Source organism: Sorex araneus, chromosome 2 (genome assembly GCF_027595985.1).
Source record: "Sorex araneus isolate mSorAra2 chromosome 2, mSorAra2.pri, whole genome shotgun sequence".
Taxonomy (NCBI): domain Eukaryota; kingdom Metazoa; phylum Chordata; class Mammalia; order Eulipotyphla; family Soricidae; genus Sorex; species Sorex araneus.
In genome coordinates, this window is record NC_073303.1 from 130,370,592 (window position 1) to 130,389,138 (window position 18,547).

An 18,547-nucleotide genomic window follows, 5' to 3' on the forward strand; every position below is an offset into this window, starting at 1 on the left:
TGTCCTTCATGCCAACTATGGGGGCAGCCACACTGGCGCTGGAGCATCCCCAGGTTTCTGGGGGCCCCAGCATAGACTGCATGCCCCCTTCCATCCTCACGCCTTCCATCCTCGTGCCTCTTTCCTGGGCACAGTCCCAGCTGCATGTGTCTGGCTGGAAGTATAGGAGAGCCTGCCGGACTGTCAGCTAACTGCATCGAGGCAGCTCACGGTCAGGCACACTGCCCACCTGCCTCCCTGATCTCCCCAGCGCTGCCCAGGAAGCAGAGCCGAGAGATGGACGGCCGTGCTCCCTGCAGGGAGGCTTGCGGAGCCCGGCTCTCTCCTGGGCCCTCTGCCCGCACTGGGCCCCTCCCAGGCTGGGCCCACTGAGTGAAGTGACCTCTGCAGGGGCAGCAGCTCCCTGCTGGGGTTGCGTGGGCTGGGGGAGGGGCACACCTACCCGGCCCCTGAGCTGTGTAGGAGAGGGGAGGCAGCACAGGCCTTCAGGACCACGAAGAACATCCCCTTGAGGGCTGCAGCCCCCTCTGCCCTGTGGCCAGGACGCCTGTGACCAGCCTCTCCGCTGTGCATCTCCTTTGGGCCCCCTTGTCACCGGGGTTCCCTCTCCCCTTGGGAGCTCGGTGGCCTCCTGAGGCGGCAGGCAGGTGAGGTGGGCCACCCTGACATTGGCCCTATCTTCTTCGTGAGCCCACCTGGGGGTAGGTCTGCAGTTGCTTGCCCCACTGGAAAGCTAAGACCGAGACCCTGGGTGGGGTGACCCTGGAACAGTCACGTCATGAACAATGCTCCCTCTATGGTCTCTTCTGGCTCCTGGGGCTCGTGTCCACAGACCCTTCCAGACTAAAAGCCCAGTCAGTGGCCTGACAGATGCTTCCAGGATCTGAGCAGTCTCCGGGTCCCCCCGCCCCCACCCAGCCCAGCAGCAGAGAAAAAAGCAGCACACAGGCTTCCAGAAGTTTCCATGTTTTATTAACAAATCCTTATAAAAGAGTCTGTCTTCAGAGAAGGAGTAGGAGCCGGGAGCTGACACTCAGTGCTTGGTTAGAGGGCACCATGGGGGGGGGGCACTGGCCACAGTTGTGAGACCCCCCTCAGCCCCGTGAAGACGGCCAGGTAGGAGACCTGGGTTATGGCTTCATGTGCAAAAATAAAATTGGTGGGGGGGATTGTCAGAGGTGTAGGGCAGAGTGGCCCATCAGTCACCTGCGGTTATGGTGCCCCAAACCTGGGACCTCCAGTGAACAGGTAGAAAGGGGCCCCAGCCTAGGCCCGGCTGCAGGCGAGAGCAGTTTCCAGCATTGGGATGTGGGGTCTGGCAAGGCAGGTTCCAGGCCCGGTAGCTGCATAGCTACTGGGGCTCCTGCATGAGCAACAGAGCAGAGATTTCTGGGACCCCTAAGGCTGTGTGGGGTCTCCAGGAGGGCTCTGGCAGGATAAGATGTACCCCCAGCTGTGTGGGGGCTGCCTTGGGAGAGACAGGAAGTGACCCCCATTCCAGCTCGTGGCCATGGCAGGCAGGCTGGCGGCAGGCTGGCGGCAGGCAGGCAACAGCGCCCTGGCTCTCACGCCTGTCTCAGTGGGGGAGCCCTCTGCACACCTCTGGCTTCTCGGGTGCAGCAGCTTGCATGGGGTGAGCACTCAGCAGCGGCTCTGTGGGCCTGTGGACCTGTATGGAGAGAGGGACATAGGGTCAGGGTCAGGGCTGCACAGCACTGGGCAGGTCAGGGGTGTAGGAGGATGGTGGAAGGGTCCTCACCTGTCGTGTCTCTCAGCCTCAGCCAAGTTGGACTGGCATAGAGGGCCCCCGGCCTGTGGGGCCGGTGAGTCATCGTGTGGAGCCGTCTGCAGGCATCTGATTCACTGCTGTTGTGGGAGAGAACACAGCTCAGAGTCACTCAGGAGTCCTGCAGCCCCCACGGCACCTGGGGTCTCACCCCCCAGGCCCACCTGCCCCCCCCCCGCACTGACCCCGGAGGGGACTCACCTGAAAGAGGCGTTGTTGGCAGCCAGGGCTGCATCTGCATCTGCTGCTGTGTCTGTGCCCTGCTCTACCCGGAGGGGAGCGGCACTGCCCCACGTTGGCCAGCTGCCCTGGCAGCGGCGGCAGCGGCAAGGATGCCAGCCGCTCGGCGACGACTGCGGGAGAGGACAGCAGCCGGAAGCGAGGTTCCCGTGGTGCTATTTCTGCCTCGGCTCTGCTCTGCGGTGTACCGTGAGTGGGGTGCCTGCTGGCCCGTGTCATCTGGACTCTGGGTTTCTGGGTGCCCAGAGGTCCAGGCACTGAGCTGAACGAGGCGACTAGGGGGTGCTGGTGTGGCCTGAGTGAGGATGGAGTCGCCGGCCTCGGAAGACAGACAGGTGGGCAGGGCCAGGGGTACAGGGGGTGTGGGGGCAGCTCCCGTCTGCCTGAGAGGTGTGTGTGTGTGTGTGTGTGTCTGTGTGTTTTTGTGTGTGTGAGCGGGTCAGGGGGGTGTTGAGGTGGATGAGCAGGAGTCAGCCCAGCTCAAAAGTCCTGCCTGGAAAAGGCCATGGCGGGCTGTGGTGCACAGGCCGGGCCCCACTGCCCCTTACTCGGGCTGGGTCCGGTCGCTGGCTACGGAGTCACTGGTGAGGGCTGGCGTGAGGGCATCTGCATCTGCATCAGCCTCATCCTCAGGGGGCTCGGCCGCCTGCTCCAGCCCGTCCTGCACCTCCATGCCCCTCTGGATCAGCTGCTCCAGCGTCTTGGGCAGTGGGTGGCGCAGGAAGCGCTTGAGCTTGGGCTGCAGCGTGCCCACCACGTACTGGATGATCTCCTCCTCCTCGGCGTCCACGTGCAGCGTCTGGTACAGGTCGCGTTTGCGCCACAGGAACTGGTCCAGCGGCTCACCCTGCTTCTGCGGCAGGTCCAGTTGGCGCTGGATGGCCTCTCGGGATAGCGTGCCCTCACTGTACTGCAGGAACTCCTTCTTGAACTCCACCCAATTCTTCACTGAGCCCTGCTTGAATTCCCACCACTTCTTGGCCGGCCCGTTCATGTGGTTCTGGATCTGGGACAGCCAGTACTCCTCGGAGCCGCCCACCTGCCGCAGGTACTCCTCCAGGTGGCTGAGGAACTCTCGAGGGTCCTCGAAGATCTGGGTGTCCACGCCAGGGCTCAGCTGCCCGTCCTCCCCTGGGCCCCACTGCTCCTCATCCGCCTGCTCCTGGCCTGGCAGCTCCCCAGTGGGCGGCGGGGTGATGGCATAGGGGCTCACCGTGTAGTCGTAGGCACCGTGGCAGTAGCCCTCGGGACCCCCCACGCCCACAGACACCGAGTGGTGGGCGGCCTCACTGCCCACCGGATACTTGCCGCCCCCGGCCTCCAGGCGGTCGGCCCAGCGCTCCAGCCGGTAGAAGACCTCCCTCCACACGTGAATCTCGCGCTTGACCCAGCGCTCCAGGTTGGCGATGGTCTCCTGACAGCGGCTCAAGCAGGCTTTGATGGACTTCTTCCAGCGCTGCGAGTCGCCGGTGGGCACGTAGCCGTCCAGGTTGTTCTCCAGCTTGCCCACCGAGCGGTGCAGCCCCTTTAGTTCGCGCTCCACCTGCTTGGACACCTCGGTCAGCAGGTGGCGGTGGGTCCGGCGCACGTGTTCCAGCATCTCGGCGCGGCACTTGCCGATCTGCAGGATCACATTGGGCTTGGCTGCCGGCCCGCCCCGCAGCCCGGGGTAGGCGTGGAGGCCGCCGCTGGTCATGCGGTCCAGCTCCATGGTTGCACTGGGGACGGCGGGCGAGGCGAGGGGGTCCCGACGGGAGGCGGCGGCGGCTAGGCTCCGGCCCGGTCGCGGCTGGCGGCTGGCTGCTGGCGGCTGGCGCGATCCCACCCGGCGATGCTGGAGGATGAGCTCGCTGCTCTGCGCCGAGCCAGTGCCGCGGCTCTTTATGCAGCCGGCGCGGCCCGTGGGCGGGCCCCACCGGGCGCGGCTCCCATTGGCCGCCCCCGCGCAGGCCCCGCCCCGCCCGCCGCAGGCCCCGCCCCTCTCAGGCCCCGCCCCGCCCGCCCGCCGCGCCGCCGACCCGGGCCCGCGCACAGTGACTAACGCTCTCGGCCCGCGCCGCCCCCTCCGGGCTCACTCGGCCTGCGGGACCCGAGGGACGGCGACCACCCCCATCGCAGGCCCGGCCCGGCAGGGGAGCGCAGGTGCGTGCGCGGGCGCCCGAGCAGGTGGGCTTCCCGCGACCCGGGCTGGGCCCCGAGCCCCCTCCGCCCTCCAGCGCCCGCAGTGCCAGCTTTGCACCGGCACGGGCGTGCACGCGCGGACCCCACGCCCCCACCCCGCCGAGCCCCTGTTTCCACCTCGCACTGGATTTGAGGTGGCACTGCCCCAGCGCCCCCGCCCCCCCCCCCCCCGCTCCTCATCCAAAGGGGCAGGGGAGAGGGGAGACCCAAGACCCTTCAGCCCCGGGAATGGTACTGGACCCTGACCCCCAGGACAGGGTGGGAACTTGGGAAGAAGGACCCAGACTCGAGAGGAGGGGGGAGGGGGAGGGGCGGAAAGCGGATGGCAGGAGCAGGGAAGGGGCACAGGGTCAGGGGAAGGGGGGCAGGTCTGGAGGGAAGGGTGCCCAGGAGGGAGGGAGCAGGAAGGAGGAGGGGGCAGGAGGGAGGAGGGGGAAGGAGGGGGCAGGAGGGGGCAGGAGGGAGATGGGAGGAGGGAGGGGTGCGTACCCGGCGCAGCGCCTTATAAGGAATCTGCCCTTATAAGGAATTGGGGCTCCGGAAGCTGAGACTCCCGGGGAGGCCCCTCCTGCCTCCCTGGCAACAGCAGCAGGGGAGCCAGGACGCCCTTGGGAGCACCAGAGCCCCTGCTGCCAGGCCCTGTGCCCTGGGTCAGTTCCCACAGCCATCCCCCCCACATGCTCACACCCCCCACTCAGCACCTGGAACACTCAGCCCCCTCCCCCAGCCCCTGAAACACTCATTCCACCCTGCTCAGCCCCTGACATGCTCAGCCCCCCACTCAGCGCCCGAAACACTCAGCCCCTGACATTCTCAGCCCCCCTACTCAGCTCCTGAAATACTCATTCCCCCACCCAGCCCCTGGTACACTCAGCCCCTTACTCAGCCTGACTTCTCAGCCCCCACTCAGCCCTACTGCACTCATTCCTCCATTCAGCCCCCCAATACATTGTTCCCCCCACTCACTGGGGAACACTCCACTCCCTTCTGGGCCCCACAGTTGCACCCCAGTCCCTCACAGCCCCTGCACTCTGGGCCCCTAAGGACTCCTCCCGACTTTAGGACCACCCCCCCCCCCAGCCAGCCCACCTGGTTCTCATTCTGGGATTCCGCAGGGGGGGGTGCAGTATGTTTCTGGCACCAACCCCTCAAAGCTCTCCCAGCATTTCTAATTCCAGGCGAGTGGGCGGGCAGAGGAGGGGGCTGCGGGGAGGAGAGGCAGGCGGAGAAGCCGACTGGGATCCCAGAGGGCTTTCCCCAGTGCAAGGGCGGGGAGCAGGGGGTCGCCTGCAGCCCCGCACCCAGCCCAGCCAGCCACGGCCCCTGGGGAGGGGAGAGGGGGCGGGGAGGGGGGGCGGCTGCACTGCGGCCTGCTGGAGGCCTTCTCGGCTTGGAACACTTAATCGCTGTCCAATTATCGCTCCAGAGGCCCAGGCGAGCCCCCGCACTGCGGCCTCGGGCACTCGCCTCCCGCCCCCTTGAGGAGGCTGGCGCTCCAGAGCCCACTGCACAGGGCTGGCCTGGCGAGGGGGGCGAGCTGGGGGCCCCCAGGCCAAGCTGCCAGGCCTGCTCTGTCCTGCATGGATACCCTCACACTTCCTCGGTCCAGTCTGGGGGCCCTCCTATTTCCGAGGAGCTGGTGGGGGCGCTGGGCCAGGAGCCCACTCTCTGCCCCCACTGAGCTGTCCCCCTGCACGGCCCAGAGATCCCCTCCTGAGACTCCCTCCTGGGGCCATCTGAGCCCCCATAGTCCCTCACACACATGCCACTTCCTACATCCATGCACCAATGCACACATATGCTTACATGCATACACGTGTCACAGTGCCCACCTGCATGTGTATATGGATACATGTCACAGTGCACACATGCACATACATGCATGTATGTACCTGCACATGTGTCACACATGCTTACACACACACATAACTGCCCTACACCCTACATTCCGTCCTGCTGGGGAAAGCGGGGAGGCCCCTCCCCGGCCCCTCCCGGCCTCCTGTCCAGCCATGGCTGAGATCTGGGAGCCTCCTCCACTCCCCCAAGCCCTGACCCACCCTCTGGTCTTGAGGCCGAATTCTGCGCTGGACAGCGGAGAGGGGACGTGCGCCATGCCTTGCCCCCCGTAGTTCTCACCAGCTCCCGGACCCTGGATCCCCTCCCTCCTGGGGGCTCTGAAATTGGTCAGGGATCCCTAAGTGGTACTGCCCCTAAGCTCAAGGTGGCACGGGGGTTCGGGTGGTGCCCAGCAGGGGGATCGGGCACCATGGTCCCCGCAGGCCCCACCCCAGCCTCCTGAATAGGGTTCAGGGCAGCCTGGGGGCCTGTGGGCAGAGCTGAGTGGGAGGCAGGGATAGCCACAGGGAGGGGCAGGAGGGAGCCTGGTGGGGGCTCTGAGAGGGGCAGGACAAGGGGCACCTCTTACACTGTGGGCGCAGGCTGGCCTAAAGAGCTCAGTGCCCTGGAACTGCGGGAACATTTTGTCTGCGCTCCCCCCTCTCTCCTTCCTCTTCCCTCGGTTTGACGAGGGGGTGTGGCTGGAGCTGCAGCCTGTTCCTTCCGGGGTGGGGGGGCCCCCCACGCCAGACCCCTCCTTCCTGCCGCCTGCCTCCAGCACAGCCTCCAGGAAGGTTTGTATTTTTCCAGCGCGCCTGGTCCTGCAGTCTCAGCGCCCCCGCCCCGAGTGGACCATCCATGGGCTGAGGGAACCAAGGGGCTTGGCCAGGCTATTCCTGCAGGCCCAGGCCCCACAGTGCCCCCTGCTCAGCTCCAGGCGTGTCCAGGCCTCAAGGTACCAGGGGTGGACACACACCCCACACGGGCTCCAGGGCTGACCCTGCGGGCAGTCAGGCTGCTGTGGGTGGCCGGGGGGGGGGGGGGCCTGGACAGGGCTGGACCAGTTCCCCGAGTCCTTGCAGTGTAGATGAAGGGCTGAGTGTCGCGGTGGCTCAAGTGGGCAGTGAGTGGCCTCACCGGTGGACGGACGGGGGAACAGCCACACCCAGTCTCTCAGGAAAGCCTTACCCTGCTGTGCCTCGGGTGGCCAGGCTCAGCTCCAGGGGCACAGCATGCTGCTTCTGTGCGTGGCAGCTGCGGCCCTGCTGTGGGCCCTAAGCACTGACTTGTGAGCCCACACCAGGTGGGAGCACTCACTCGTGACCTTGGGCCCCGGTGGGAACACTGCCTTGTGAGCCCACACTCCAAGCCTCGGTCTCGCCGCAGCACCCGTGTGGCAGCCGCTGCTGACCAGACTGGAGCTCTGCCTTTGGGTGGGCTTCCCACCCTCCATGGCCGTGTGCCTCCTCCTGGGGGCCCTCCGGGGGCCATGGGCATGCCCACCGTGCTGTCCTGCCCACCCCAAGCCACTCCCAGCCTTGCTTTGGATGGAAGTGACGGGACCCCCGGGAGTGTTCACTGGTCAAGGGTGGGGACCTGGCACGGGATGTGGGGGCACCAGGACCCTGGACAGCAGCGGGCAAGGCAGGTGAGAGGGAGTGGGGGTGGAGGTTCTGTTCTCACGGCTGGGCCTGGAGCAGCCCCCCATATACCCCACAGACTCCCCCCAGCATGGCCCTCCTCACATGGCACCCCGCGTGTCCTCCTGCATGTCCCCCACATGTCCCCCCGCATTTTCCCCATCCACATGTCCCCCGCCTGTCCCCCCGCATTTTCCCCATCCACATGTCCCCCGCCTGTCCCCCCACATGTCCCCATCTGCATGTCCCCCCGCATGGCCCCCTTCCGCATGTCCTTCCCGGCATGTCCCCCGCAGCCTGCGTGTCTGCTGCTGAGTGGCCTGGGCCGGCGCGGGGAGCCCTGGGAGGGAGGCCCTACAGGAGCCGCTGGGGGCAGCCACCCCGCCCCCGCCCCGGGACCCCGGCCCCTTTCGTGACTGTCCCACCGGTGGGGGCGCCCTGCCAGCTGGCCCTGACCAGACACCTGGCTGGGCTCCAGGGAGGAGGCGGCCGCCTGCTGTTCCCACCCCATTTGCATCCGGCAGGCGCTTCCGAGGCCATATAAGGAGAGAAGGCGCCGCACCGAGAATAGCTGCGTGACGCGGCGGAGCTCCCCACGCACGGCGCCACGCCAGCCGCCACCCCCACCGGGCGCAGGCTGGGTCTCCGCAGGGTGGCACTGCGCAGGTGATGGACGCTTCCGCCGTGCTCCCGCCCCGGAGCCCTCCCCGTGCCCTCCCAGCCCCCATGCCGCAGGTTCAGGATGGGGATGCCCCTTGCTCGCCCCCGTGCGGCCTCCAGAGCCAATGGGGAGGGGGCAGGCACGGAGAGTGGACCCCCCACACACACCGGGGCTCTGCGGCAGCTCCTGAGCCGGGTCAGTTGCCACAGCCTGGGCGCAGTGGACACCAGAAACTGCTCTTGGATGAGGTGCTGGGTGCAAGAGAGGGTTCTTGGTCCCAGAGGCTAAGCCCTCCCAGGCCTCTCTGGACAGGTGAGCCCCAGCACCCTCACCCCCAGGCCAGAGGGATACCTCAGCCAGTCCTGCACCCCACTGTCGTAACAGGAGCTGCCACCCAAGGGTGCCCCCACCCAGCCATTGAGGGCCAAGAGCAAAGGGCCCCAGATTCGCAGCTGGAGGTTAGTCATCCCACTGGGCACGGCTGATGTGGGGTAACGCCTGAGTCCCAGGCTGTCCCACCTTCAGGCTGAGGGACAGAAGCTGGGGGGCTCAGCAGGAGGAACTTGGGGGAACCATCTAGTCAGGGGACCTGAGCTCAATTCCAGAGTCCCCCATCCCGCCACTGAAGCCATGACCACCCGCAACCTGTCCTATTCCCTCACCTCGTCCTCACCTCCTTCACTGCCTCCTCAACTCCTTCACTCTGTCCTCACCTCCATCAACCCATCCGACCTTTACTCTGTCCTCACTTCCCTCACCCCATCCTCGCCTCCTTCACCCTGTCCTCACTCCATCACCCTGTCCTCACACCTTCACTCTGTCCTCACCTCCCTCACCCCGCCCTCGCCTCCTTTACCCCATCCTCACCTCCTGCACTCTCTCCTCACCTCCCTTGCCCTGTCTTTACCTCCTTCACCCTGACCTCACCTCCTTCACTCTGTCTTCAACTCCCTCACCCAGTCCTCATCTCCTTCACCCCATCCTCACCCCATCCTTACCTTCCTCACTTCCTTCACCCCATCCTTACCTCCTTTACTCTGTCCTCACTCCCTCACCCTGTCTCACCTCCACCCTCACATCCCTCCTCGTAGTCTCCATTAAGGCTTCAACCTGCCCCTGTAAGCCAGCTATATGGACACTGGGGGCACTGAAGCTGTCTCCTCCCTCCTCCCTCCTCCCTCTCTTCCTCCCTCTCCAACTCTCCCCCTCCTCCCTCTTCTTCTCCTCCTCTTTCCCTCCCTCCCCCTCCCTCTCCTTCTCTTCCCTCTCTATCCTTCTGGTCCCTCTCCCTCCCTTTCTCCTTCCTTCCCTCCCTCTCTCAGCCCAGACCAGTGACGGGGGCCTATGGTCAGTGGCCAGCCCACCCATGGCCCAACCTCCAGTTCTTGCCACTGAAGCTGCCATCCATGGAAATGACATGCCAGGAGCTGCTCCTGGCACTTGGCCTCTCTGGCTGGTGGGGTGCTGGGGCCTCCGGGCCCTGAGTAGCCTCTTGTCTGCCAAGACTCTGGGTGCCCTCCAAGGACATCTCAATTCCCAGTTATGTCTCCCAGACAGCTCCAGACAGCTGGCATCCAGAGGCTGCTGTCTCGTGTGGCCCCCCTGGCAGCCCCAAGGCAGGGACCATGCCCTGCTGTGCCTGGCACAGAGTCTAAGGCAACCCCGGCCCTGGCACGGTTGGGGAAGCCCATGTACCCTGCTAGTGTGATGGGGTGCCCCATGTCTAGGACTCCAGGCTGCAGTCACCCCACCTCCAAGGTGGAGGTGATGAGCAGGGCTCACCCAGGGGGAGCACTGTGTGCCCGAGCTCCCAAGCTCTAGCTCCTCACATCTCCCTTCGGACATCCCAACCAGACATCCCTGGACTGGACCCAGTGAGCCCCTCGGGGACACCCAGGAGAGGAGGGACGGAGTCAGGCTCCAGAAGGTCCCTGTCCCTCTTGAGAACACAGCAGCTGCCGGACACTGCCCTTCTCGGCTGCTGCCCCTTGACCGTGGCTTCTGTCATCCCTGTCTCCTGCTTGGCCTGGCCTCTGAGCCCACGGGAGACAGAGGGGTCCCCCAGTCCACAGCTGGGCAGAACCAGACACTGATGGTCAGTGGCCCACAAGAAGAGAGTCCAGGCCCCACCATAGGATGCCGCGGCACCACCCTGGCACTGACACGGGCAGCATGAGTACCCCAAAGCCGGTCATCAGTGCAGGCACCCTCCGGTATGATAATAAGACCTGCAGCACTCCTGTCCTGGCCACCATGATTAGCAACTACCCATCACCACCATCACCCTCATCATCACCGTCACCCTCATCACCATCATTCTCGCTACTACCGTCACCCTCACCATCACCCTCACTCTCACCATCACTTTCACCCTCACTCTCATAATCACCCTCACCATCACCGCCACCCTGTCACCACCACCATGACAAACATCACCAGCATCCTCACCATCAGCACCACTCACCTCACCATCTCTATCACCGTTACCATTGTCACCACGACCAGTCCACTGTGGTCAGTAACAGGACCCTGCCCATGGCCATGCCTTGTCTCCCTGCAGCCAACTGAGGGTCTGGCTGACTTCCACCTGGGCTCATGTCCAACCCCCTGGTGGTGAGTGGATCTCCCTACTGTCCCTGAGGACATCATCAGGGGTCAGGATGCCGGGGGGATACGACTGAGGCTGCAAGAAGATGGCGGGGATGGGGGCAGGTAGCCCAGCATTGATCCCAGGACACTTACAAGCCCAGCTGCCAGCCACTGCCATCGCCTGCTCCCCACTCCTCACTGGTTGTTGGGGGCTGTGCTCAGCAGCCACTCAGCAGCTGAGGGGCCTTTGTCAGGGAACCTGGCTACTGCCTCCTGGCTGGGTCCAGAAACCTGAATTGATGCTCTGTCCTTCCTCCCTCCACCCTTCCTCTTTACATCCCTCCTCTCCCTCTTTACATCCCTCCTCTCCCTCTTTACATCCCTCCTCTCCCCACATTCTCTCTCCTTTATCTGCCCCCCAATACTGCGACCCCCGGCTCCCACATCCCGAAAGGATGGGGAGCCCTTCTCCTAGCACACAGGGCCTGGACAGGCCCCAGCAGGATGGCAGAGGTGGGGGTAGTACATGTCTGAAGGCCTTGTCTGATTGTAGCCACAATCAGACACAGCAGTACCCCCCCACACACACACACACAGACAGGCAGTTCCTTCCTGCCCTCCCCCTCCTCTCTGCACACTGAGGTGCTTTTGGGATGGGGACGTCCTTCTCCCTGTGTGGGTGACCCTAAGGGGGCACAGGTGGGAAGCAGAGGGAGACGCAGCTCAGCCTGCAAGCCACTAGGCCCTGGGGTGCTCCTGGGTCCCCACGTCAGTCTAAACCTCACACGCCAAGTCATGCTGAGAATCGGGTCTGGTGGCTGAGGCTAGCACGTGGGGGCAGCGGCCAGGCATACAGAGCACCTCAGGCAGGCGGAGGTCGGGGCAGCCAGCTGGCTCTGTGTGTGGGCGTGCCCAGCGTCCACTCAGACTCCGTTGGGCTTATTCTCCTGGGACAGGTGCTCATGGCAGACTGTAGGTTGCAACACTGCCTCTGGCTGCCAGCAGGTCCCCTGAATGGCCTCCAGCCATCTCCCAAATGAGGGGGAGCTAACCTGGTAGAGCAGCAGACCAGAGGCTGCTCACTGACGCTGAGGAAAAAGAGCGGACAGGTGGGTGGGTGCATGGATGGACAGATGGACAGATGGGCAGAAGGATGGATGGACACATAGGTGGAGGGAGTGCATAGATGGATGGGTGAATATGGGTGGTGGCATGTTAAACGGGTGCTGTGGGGGGCCACGACTGACAGAGGTTGGTTAGATGGGGCAACGAAGGGCGAGTGGACAGAGGGCTATGTGGGTGGGTGGGGATATGAAGGGGGGTGAAGAGAGGGATGGACAGAGCGGTGGTGGGTGGACAAGTGGGTGCAGAGTAAGAGCACAGAGAAGCAGTTTGCACAGCCCCTGGACGCAGCTGAGCTGGGGGAATAGACGCCCCTCACTAAAACTCTCTGCCCCTTGGAAAGGGGCAAAGGGGTTCACTAGACAAAGAGTGGGTCTGTGGTGGAGGACTGAGGGGTCCCTGCAGGCGTGGGGAGGGAGCAGTGCCCACTGCAGGGCATCCTGTAGAGGCACCTCAGCCAAGGACTCTCAGCTTCTCAGGCCCAAATCTCAGAAGCCTGTGGCTCCTGCCCCCACGATGTCCCCAGCCAGCTGCCCAGTGGGGCAGGCAGCCAGAGGGGGCTCCATCTCCTCTTTCTCCTCGGGTCCAGCTTGGTGTCCATGGCACGATGGGGCGTCAGTATTGCCCTCATCTGCTTCTCCTCCTGTCCCCATGGGTCATGGCCACGAGGTAGAAAGCCCGTTGGGGAACTGACCTGGCCTGCAAGCTGGAGCCGCGGGCTCCCCAGGCTTCAGACGGGTGGACAGACAGACGGGCTCATGTTTGCATAACAAACTTTCTTATTGTTTCCTGCCTGGCCCAGGACCCATTTCCCAGGCCCCTGCCATCCCACAAAGCCCGCAGGAGGCCATCCACCACGGCCACACACTGCCCAAGGACTTGATGACCAGACCCCTGAGGAGCCCACCGGGAGGTAACCCAGCGCCACCTACGGGGACCTCGCGGTCCTGACTGGCAGGGTAGAGGTGTGGGTGAACACTGGCATCCAGGCCTGTGTGCAGGGAAGAACACTGGCAGGAGGAGCGGGCCTGAGGAGCCCAGGGGGTGTGGGTGGGGCTGGGGCAGGGCCTGGAAGGGGCAGGGGCTGTAGGGGGCACGGCCCAAGCCCTTTCAGGGTCTCCTGGAGCCCCCAGGCCCCGGGGGCAGCCAGGCCAGGCTGCCGCTCGGTCCCTGTTCACGGGTGGCTGAGGGTCAAGTCTAGCTCCCAGTGCTGCCCACAGTGGATACTTTGAAGAGCAGACAGTGGTATAGTGGTGGGCATCCGTGTGTGTGGCCCTGTGGGTAAAGGAGCCCCGTGGGCAGAGCTGGGAGGCCCAGCCTTCTGCTTGCCGCCAGGGCTTCCTTCCCACCCCCATCCCCTGGAGTCTGGCCCTGGAGGCCCAGCACGGGAAGATCCAGGCTCTGGGGTTGCAGAAGGCAAATCCCAGCTGGGTGGAGCTGGGCACCCAGCGGCTGGGAGAGCTAGCATGGGGAAAGGTGAAGGGGCCATCTGGATGGTGTCTGAGGGCAGAGCAAAACCAGGCCAAGGAGGCACATGCCCACTTCAGCAGTGCTGGAGGGTGGGGACAGGGCCAGCGGGGCACAGAGCAGTCCCGGAGGACGAGCTCAACCACTGTGTGCAGAGCCCTGCCCGGGCAATACCTCTGGCCTGGCCCCCACTCCCAGCATGGACCCTGGGGCCAGCCAGTCAGTGTAAAGACCACGGCATCAGGGCCAGTGCTGGCACAGCATGAGGTGGGCTGCCGAGTGCCATCCACAGGACAGGGAGACGCAGGACGGCACGGGCCATCTCTGCCCTGGGCACTGCCCGAGGCTGACCTTTCTCTGCCTGCCACAGTGAGACTGGGGTTGGGGCTGAGTGGGGCCCTCCCCTCAGGGCCCGGCCACAGATGAGCAGGACAGCGGGGAGCACTCCTGAGGGGCCTCCAGCTTGACCACGGCCCGAAGTGCCAGGTGTCCCCGCGCCAGCTGCTGCCTGGCGAACACGGAGCGCAGTGCCCGCAGCTGGCCCAGCTCCTGCGCCGAGAAGCAGGGGTGCTGCTCCGCGAAGGCCACCACCACGGCGAAGGACTCAGCCGCCCGTGCCCAGGCCACCTCCTCCCCGGCCCCCTCAGCCTGGGCTGGGCCTGCAGGCATAGGGGGCCGCTCTGCTGCCTCTTGGCCCAGCCCCACCTGCCCGCCAGCCACACTCTGGGGCAGCCGGCCGGCCCGAGCAGGGCTGTCCCGCACCAGCTCCATGATATGGGCAAAGGTCTGGTTCTGGCTCACTTGGCTGCGCTCAGCATCCTCCTCGAAGGATGAGCCTTTGGCTACGGCTGCCGCAGGCCACAGTTTCTTCCAGGCCCGGCTGAAGACGTCTCGGGGCACTGCATCCCAGGCGCAGGCCACGCGGAGGATGGCCTCGTGCAGGGCGCAGCGAGGGCGGGTGCCAGGCGCCAGGGCAGCAGGACTGACGAAGCGCCGCATGAAGTCCCTGCGGATGCCCTGGTCCATGGGCTGGACAAGCGTGGCCACGCTAGCCGGCAGCAGGATGGTGAAGATGTTGTCAGAGGCCAGCTCGGCCTCCTGGGGGTGGGCCCGAGAGCTGACCAGTAGCAGGACGGCCTTGCTGCCGGCAGGAAAGCCCACAGCGCTGAAGTGCTCCTTCACCGAGGGGACAAAGATGTGGTGGAACCAGTCCGAGAAGACCTCCTGGTCCACCCACACGTTCCCCTGGGCCCGGTAGGCCACCGGCAGCTGCTGAGGGCCCTTCAGAACCGGGGCCCCGCTGCACTTCCCGATCACCAGGGGCCTGATTTTGTGGGAGCCTGTGGCGTTGGCACACGTGAGGACGGTCAGCCTGTCCTTGCTCTGCCCGAGGCCCGGCATGGTCTCGGCCGTGGCAGCAGCTGTGGCGCTCGGCAGGCACTGCCAAAACAGGCCGGTCTCATCAGCGTTGTAGACCTGCTCGGGGGACAAGCTGTGCTCGGCTGCCAGGCTCCTGAAGAAGCCGCAGAACTCAGCAGCCTGCTGCTCGGCCCCCTGCTGCTCGCCCGCCGTGTCCAGCTTCCGGATGCCGTGCCTGGCTTTGAAGCGCCACAGCCAGCCACCCGAGAAGACGCAGGGCTCAGTGAGCCCCATCTGCTCGTACAGGTCGCGGGCCTTCTCGATGAGCATGGGCCCCGAGACGGGCACACCCTCTGCCCGCCGGCCCAGAAACCACTCATACAACACTCGGTCCAGGTGCTCGAGCTTGGGCGTGTGCAGTGTGCGCCGCCGCTCCAGCGCCGTGTTGGAGTCTGAGCTGGCAAAGAAGCGCAGCAGCTGGGCCTTGTGGGCGCGGATGTCGTACAGGGTGGACATGCCCACATTGTACTCCTGCATCAGTGCCTTCCTGCTCTCGCCACGCTCCAGCCGTGTGCAGATGTCGATCTTCTCCCGCAGCGTCAGCACCACGCGCTTGCGCTTCTCCCCGGGGCCCCTAGCGGCAGCCGGCTTGGAGGCCATGGGGAAGAAGGCAGGTCCTGGCGGGCACGGGCACGGCCCTGGCCGCTCCAGGCTGACCTTACTGCCTCCCCACCCGGACTGCCCCAGGCCGGCGCAAGCCCCGTGTCAAGGCCGGTAGCCTCTGCCCCCAACGAGCCTAGGCATCTGGCTCTCACGGACCCTGGCTGCTGGCAAGGGGGCGGGCTGGTGGCGGCGTGTCCTCCGCAGACCACAGAGCTGGCCCCCAAACATAGTGCACCCGGACCTGGGAAGCAGAGTGGAGAAAGAACAAGTCACCAGCATGTGCTGGGTATTGAGCCAGACTAAGGCTGGGGCATGTCTGTGCGACCCTTCTGGACAGACAGAAGGACGAACTCACCGGCTCAAGTGACCACACACCTCTCATCTGCACAGCTCACTCCCGCCAGTTGGGCCTCCTGGCTCAGCCCCCACGCTCCCTGCGTGGAGTAGACTTAGGGCTGCAGGGACAGCCCAGAGCCAGACACCAGGCAGTGGCCCCCCGCATCAGCCTGGGCTTTTTGATCCTGCGCCCAGCCGCCTGCCTGGGCCCTCACAGGCTTTCCAGGGGTGTGAAACCTGGAGCAGGAGGAAGGAAGGTTCCCATAAAGGCAGGGGTCTGTCCCCAGCCAGCTCTGGGCACCCCCTGGGATGTAGGTGTGTGCATGGTGGGGGGGGGGGGGGGCTACACACCTGGTTGACCTGCGGGCACAGGAAAGCAAAGGCCAGAGCCACCGGAACCTCTGCAGGAGCACCGGGAGGCGGCCCTGACTCCGGGGGCAGCACGGGGTGGTGCGGTTCTGCGGGCAGAACACGGGAGGCGGGAAGGGGCAGACTGGGCAGGAGGGGGCGGCGCCTGCACCTCCGCCCTGCCCGGCGCAGGGAAGAGGGCCCGAGGCAGAATGCAGTAGGCCGCCTGGGCAGGGGGTGGGGTCCCGGGGTGATGCGGGGACGGGGGCTCGCGGGGTCCTGGGGAGCGTGCACCCTGCAAGCGACGCGGCAGGAGCGGGGCCCCAAGAGGTCCAGCGGGCTCAGGGCAGGTGTCGGCGAGCCCCAGGTTCCCACGCTGGACAGCACTCACCTGCAGAGTCCAGGAGCCGCAGAGACCGGAAGTGCTCCCTCTCTGCCCTTCGCCGGCCCGCGCCTCTCCGCCTTCTCCAATCACTTCCTGGGCGGTCTAGGCTGCTGGAGGACTCGGCGTCTCTGTGGCAGCCGGGCGCCGAAGGCAAGGTGGGCGGGGCTCGGGAGTAGGCGTGGCCTCCGAGGGAGAGGCGGGGTCGCGGGTTGGGCTGAGCTGGGATGGGTGGGGTTGGAGGGCGCCGCCGCCTGTGGACTGGGGAGTCTCAGAGCCGCAGTGGAGGGAAGTGGGCAGGCCTGAAAGAGGCGGGAGGCCGGTGGGCTGTGGGCGGGGCCACCAGTTAAGGGCGGGCCGTGGGTGGAGCCTATAGCTATGGAAGGGGCAGGGCGTGGCCTAAGTGTTTGTAGGCGTGGTCATATCAAAGAGGGGCGTGTTTACAGTGGAGGGGCGGGGTCATAGCAGAGGGGGCGGGACCATAGCAGAGAGGGGCGGGGCGTAGGGGTGCAGGCTGGATTGGTGGGTCGGGATACATGGGTCTGGACCCTTTTCCTCCCCAAGGAGACACACAGGCCCCCCCGCCGCCCCCAGTCTGTGAGGGCAGGCTGGCAGGGGCCTTTGACGGAGCTTCCGGTGGAAGGAGGGACAGTGAGCCCCGTGGCACAGGGAAACGCTGGGGCCCAATGAGACGCATCTTCTAACGTCTCTGGCAGCTCCTGCGACGGTCAGAGCACCCAAGCCCAGGCCTTGGACTGGAGCTGAGACTCTGAGGGATCCTGGGGTGGGTGGATATACTTTGCACACAGGACAAAAGTGAACCCATGGGGGGCCCACAGACAGACTATGGCTGGCTGATCCCTTAGGATCTCCACTCCTTAGCCCTGCATCTGTCTCATGGTCCTCCTCTCAGGGCAGCCGGGCCTGTGGATGTGCAGGCCCTTGTGTGCTTGGACGGACCCAGAGGACAGGGAGAGAGGGTGAGCAGGGCCTCTGAATCCCTGAGCCATAAGCCCACAAATGCGTGGTCTCTGGTTTTCTGCCCAGCCCCTTTCCTTGATCCCTTGCTCCTCCCTGTGGCGCCGCCCACACCAGCTGCTGGGAGCAGTTCTTCAGCGCCCAGGTCTCTGCCCACCTCAGCAGTGAGCCCAGCCCCTGCACTGCCGCTCCCCAGCCCTGTTTCCATGCCAGCCTTGCACGTCATCCCGCCCCCTCTCAGGGAAAGGTCGGCCCGCCTGGTATTGGTTGCAGAAGCCCAGGCCCGTCCTGCACTCGTCTCTCTCCAACCTTGTGGCCCAGGGCCTCTACCACTTCCACAGCTGTCCTCTTCCCCCACCCCCCCCTCCCATCGCCCTGGGTTTGCGCTGGCTTCCTCCCTGGTCTATCCCACTCACCCCCATCACCCATCGAAATCACCAGGCACCTGCAGCTTCGTGATGGCAAACAGACACTTTTGTTGTTCTGTCCCAGCAGGAATTCGGTGGCCTGCGCTGCAGCCCCCAACAGTGAGGGGGTGAGGCACAGAGGGTAAGGCGCAGCCCTGCCGGCCCAGCATCTGCACCCCTGTATGACCTCTGCTGCCACCTTGTGGACACAGGCCCTCTTGCACCTCCCAGCTCCGTCCTGGTGCTGGCAGGGGCTGGATTCAGCCCAGAACTAGGGAAGACTGTGTGACGGGGCGGCTCACCCGCAGGGCCTGCCCTCGCTGTGGGAACTTATCTCTGTCTACCTTGAGTCAGCAGAACTCGAAGGAGAGGACATGGTCCATGCACTGACTCCAAGACCTGGCAAGAAGGCTGCCTTCCCCCAGCTCTGCCCCAGAATAGTCCTGGGTCACTGCAGCCACCTGCCCCCAACAGGCCTCTGGAACCTGAGCACTGTAGAGGAATGTGTGAGAAGGTCACCCTAATGCCCAGCTTCCCAGTGTCCCAGTGTCC

The 18,547-nt window shown here is 65.2% G+C and overlaps 2 protein-coding genes across 6 annotated transcripts; both read right to left on the reverse strand.

Annotated features, from left to right (window-relative positions):
- Positions 1 to 950: 950 nt before the first annotated feature.
- ARC (activity regulated cytoskeleton associated protein) lies at positions 951 to 3,984 on the reverse strand. Its single transcript, XM_004618625.2, has 3 exons — positions 1,988 to 3,984; positions 1,760 to 1,866; positions 951 to 1,669 (listed from the first exon to the last, which is right to left on the reverse strand). Exon 1 carries the CDS (start codon positions 3,735 to 3,737, stop codon positions 2,571 to 2,573), a length of 1,167 nt encoding a protein of 388 aa, XP_004618682.1. The 5' UTR covers positions 3,738 to 3,984; the 3' UTR covers positions 951 to 1,669; positions 1,760 to 1,866; positions 1,988 to 2,570.
- Positions 3,985 to 12,974: 8,990 nt separating this feature from the next.
- Positions 12,975 to 16,864, reverse strand: JRK (Jrk helix-turn-helix protein). 5 transcript variants are annotated; one of them, XM_055125164.1, is made up of 4 exons: positions 16,620 to 16,864; positions 16,232 to 16,338; positions 15,900 to 16,117; positions 12,975 to 15,785 (listed from the first exon to the last, which is right to left on the reverse strand). In XM_055125164.1, exon 4 carries the CDS (start codon positions 15,539 to 15,541, stop codon positions 13,928 to 13,930), a length of 1,614 nt encoding a protein of 537 aa, XP_054981139.1. In that variant the 5' UTR covers positions 15,542 to 15,785; positions 15,900 to 16,117; positions 16,232 to 16,338; positions 16,620 to 16,864; the 3' UTR covers positions 12,975 to 13,927. The 5 variants fall into 5 exon arrangements, with proteins under 5 accessions (XP_054981139.1, XP_054981138.1, XP_054981141.1 ...); XM_055125163.1 differs by having other exon boundaries at positions 15,920 to 16,117; positions 16,620 to 16,847; XM_055125166.1 differs by lacking the exon at positions 15,900 to 16,117 and having other exon boundaries at positions 16,620 to 16,847.
- Between the last annotated feature and the right edge of the window lie 1,683 nt (positions 16,865 to 18,547).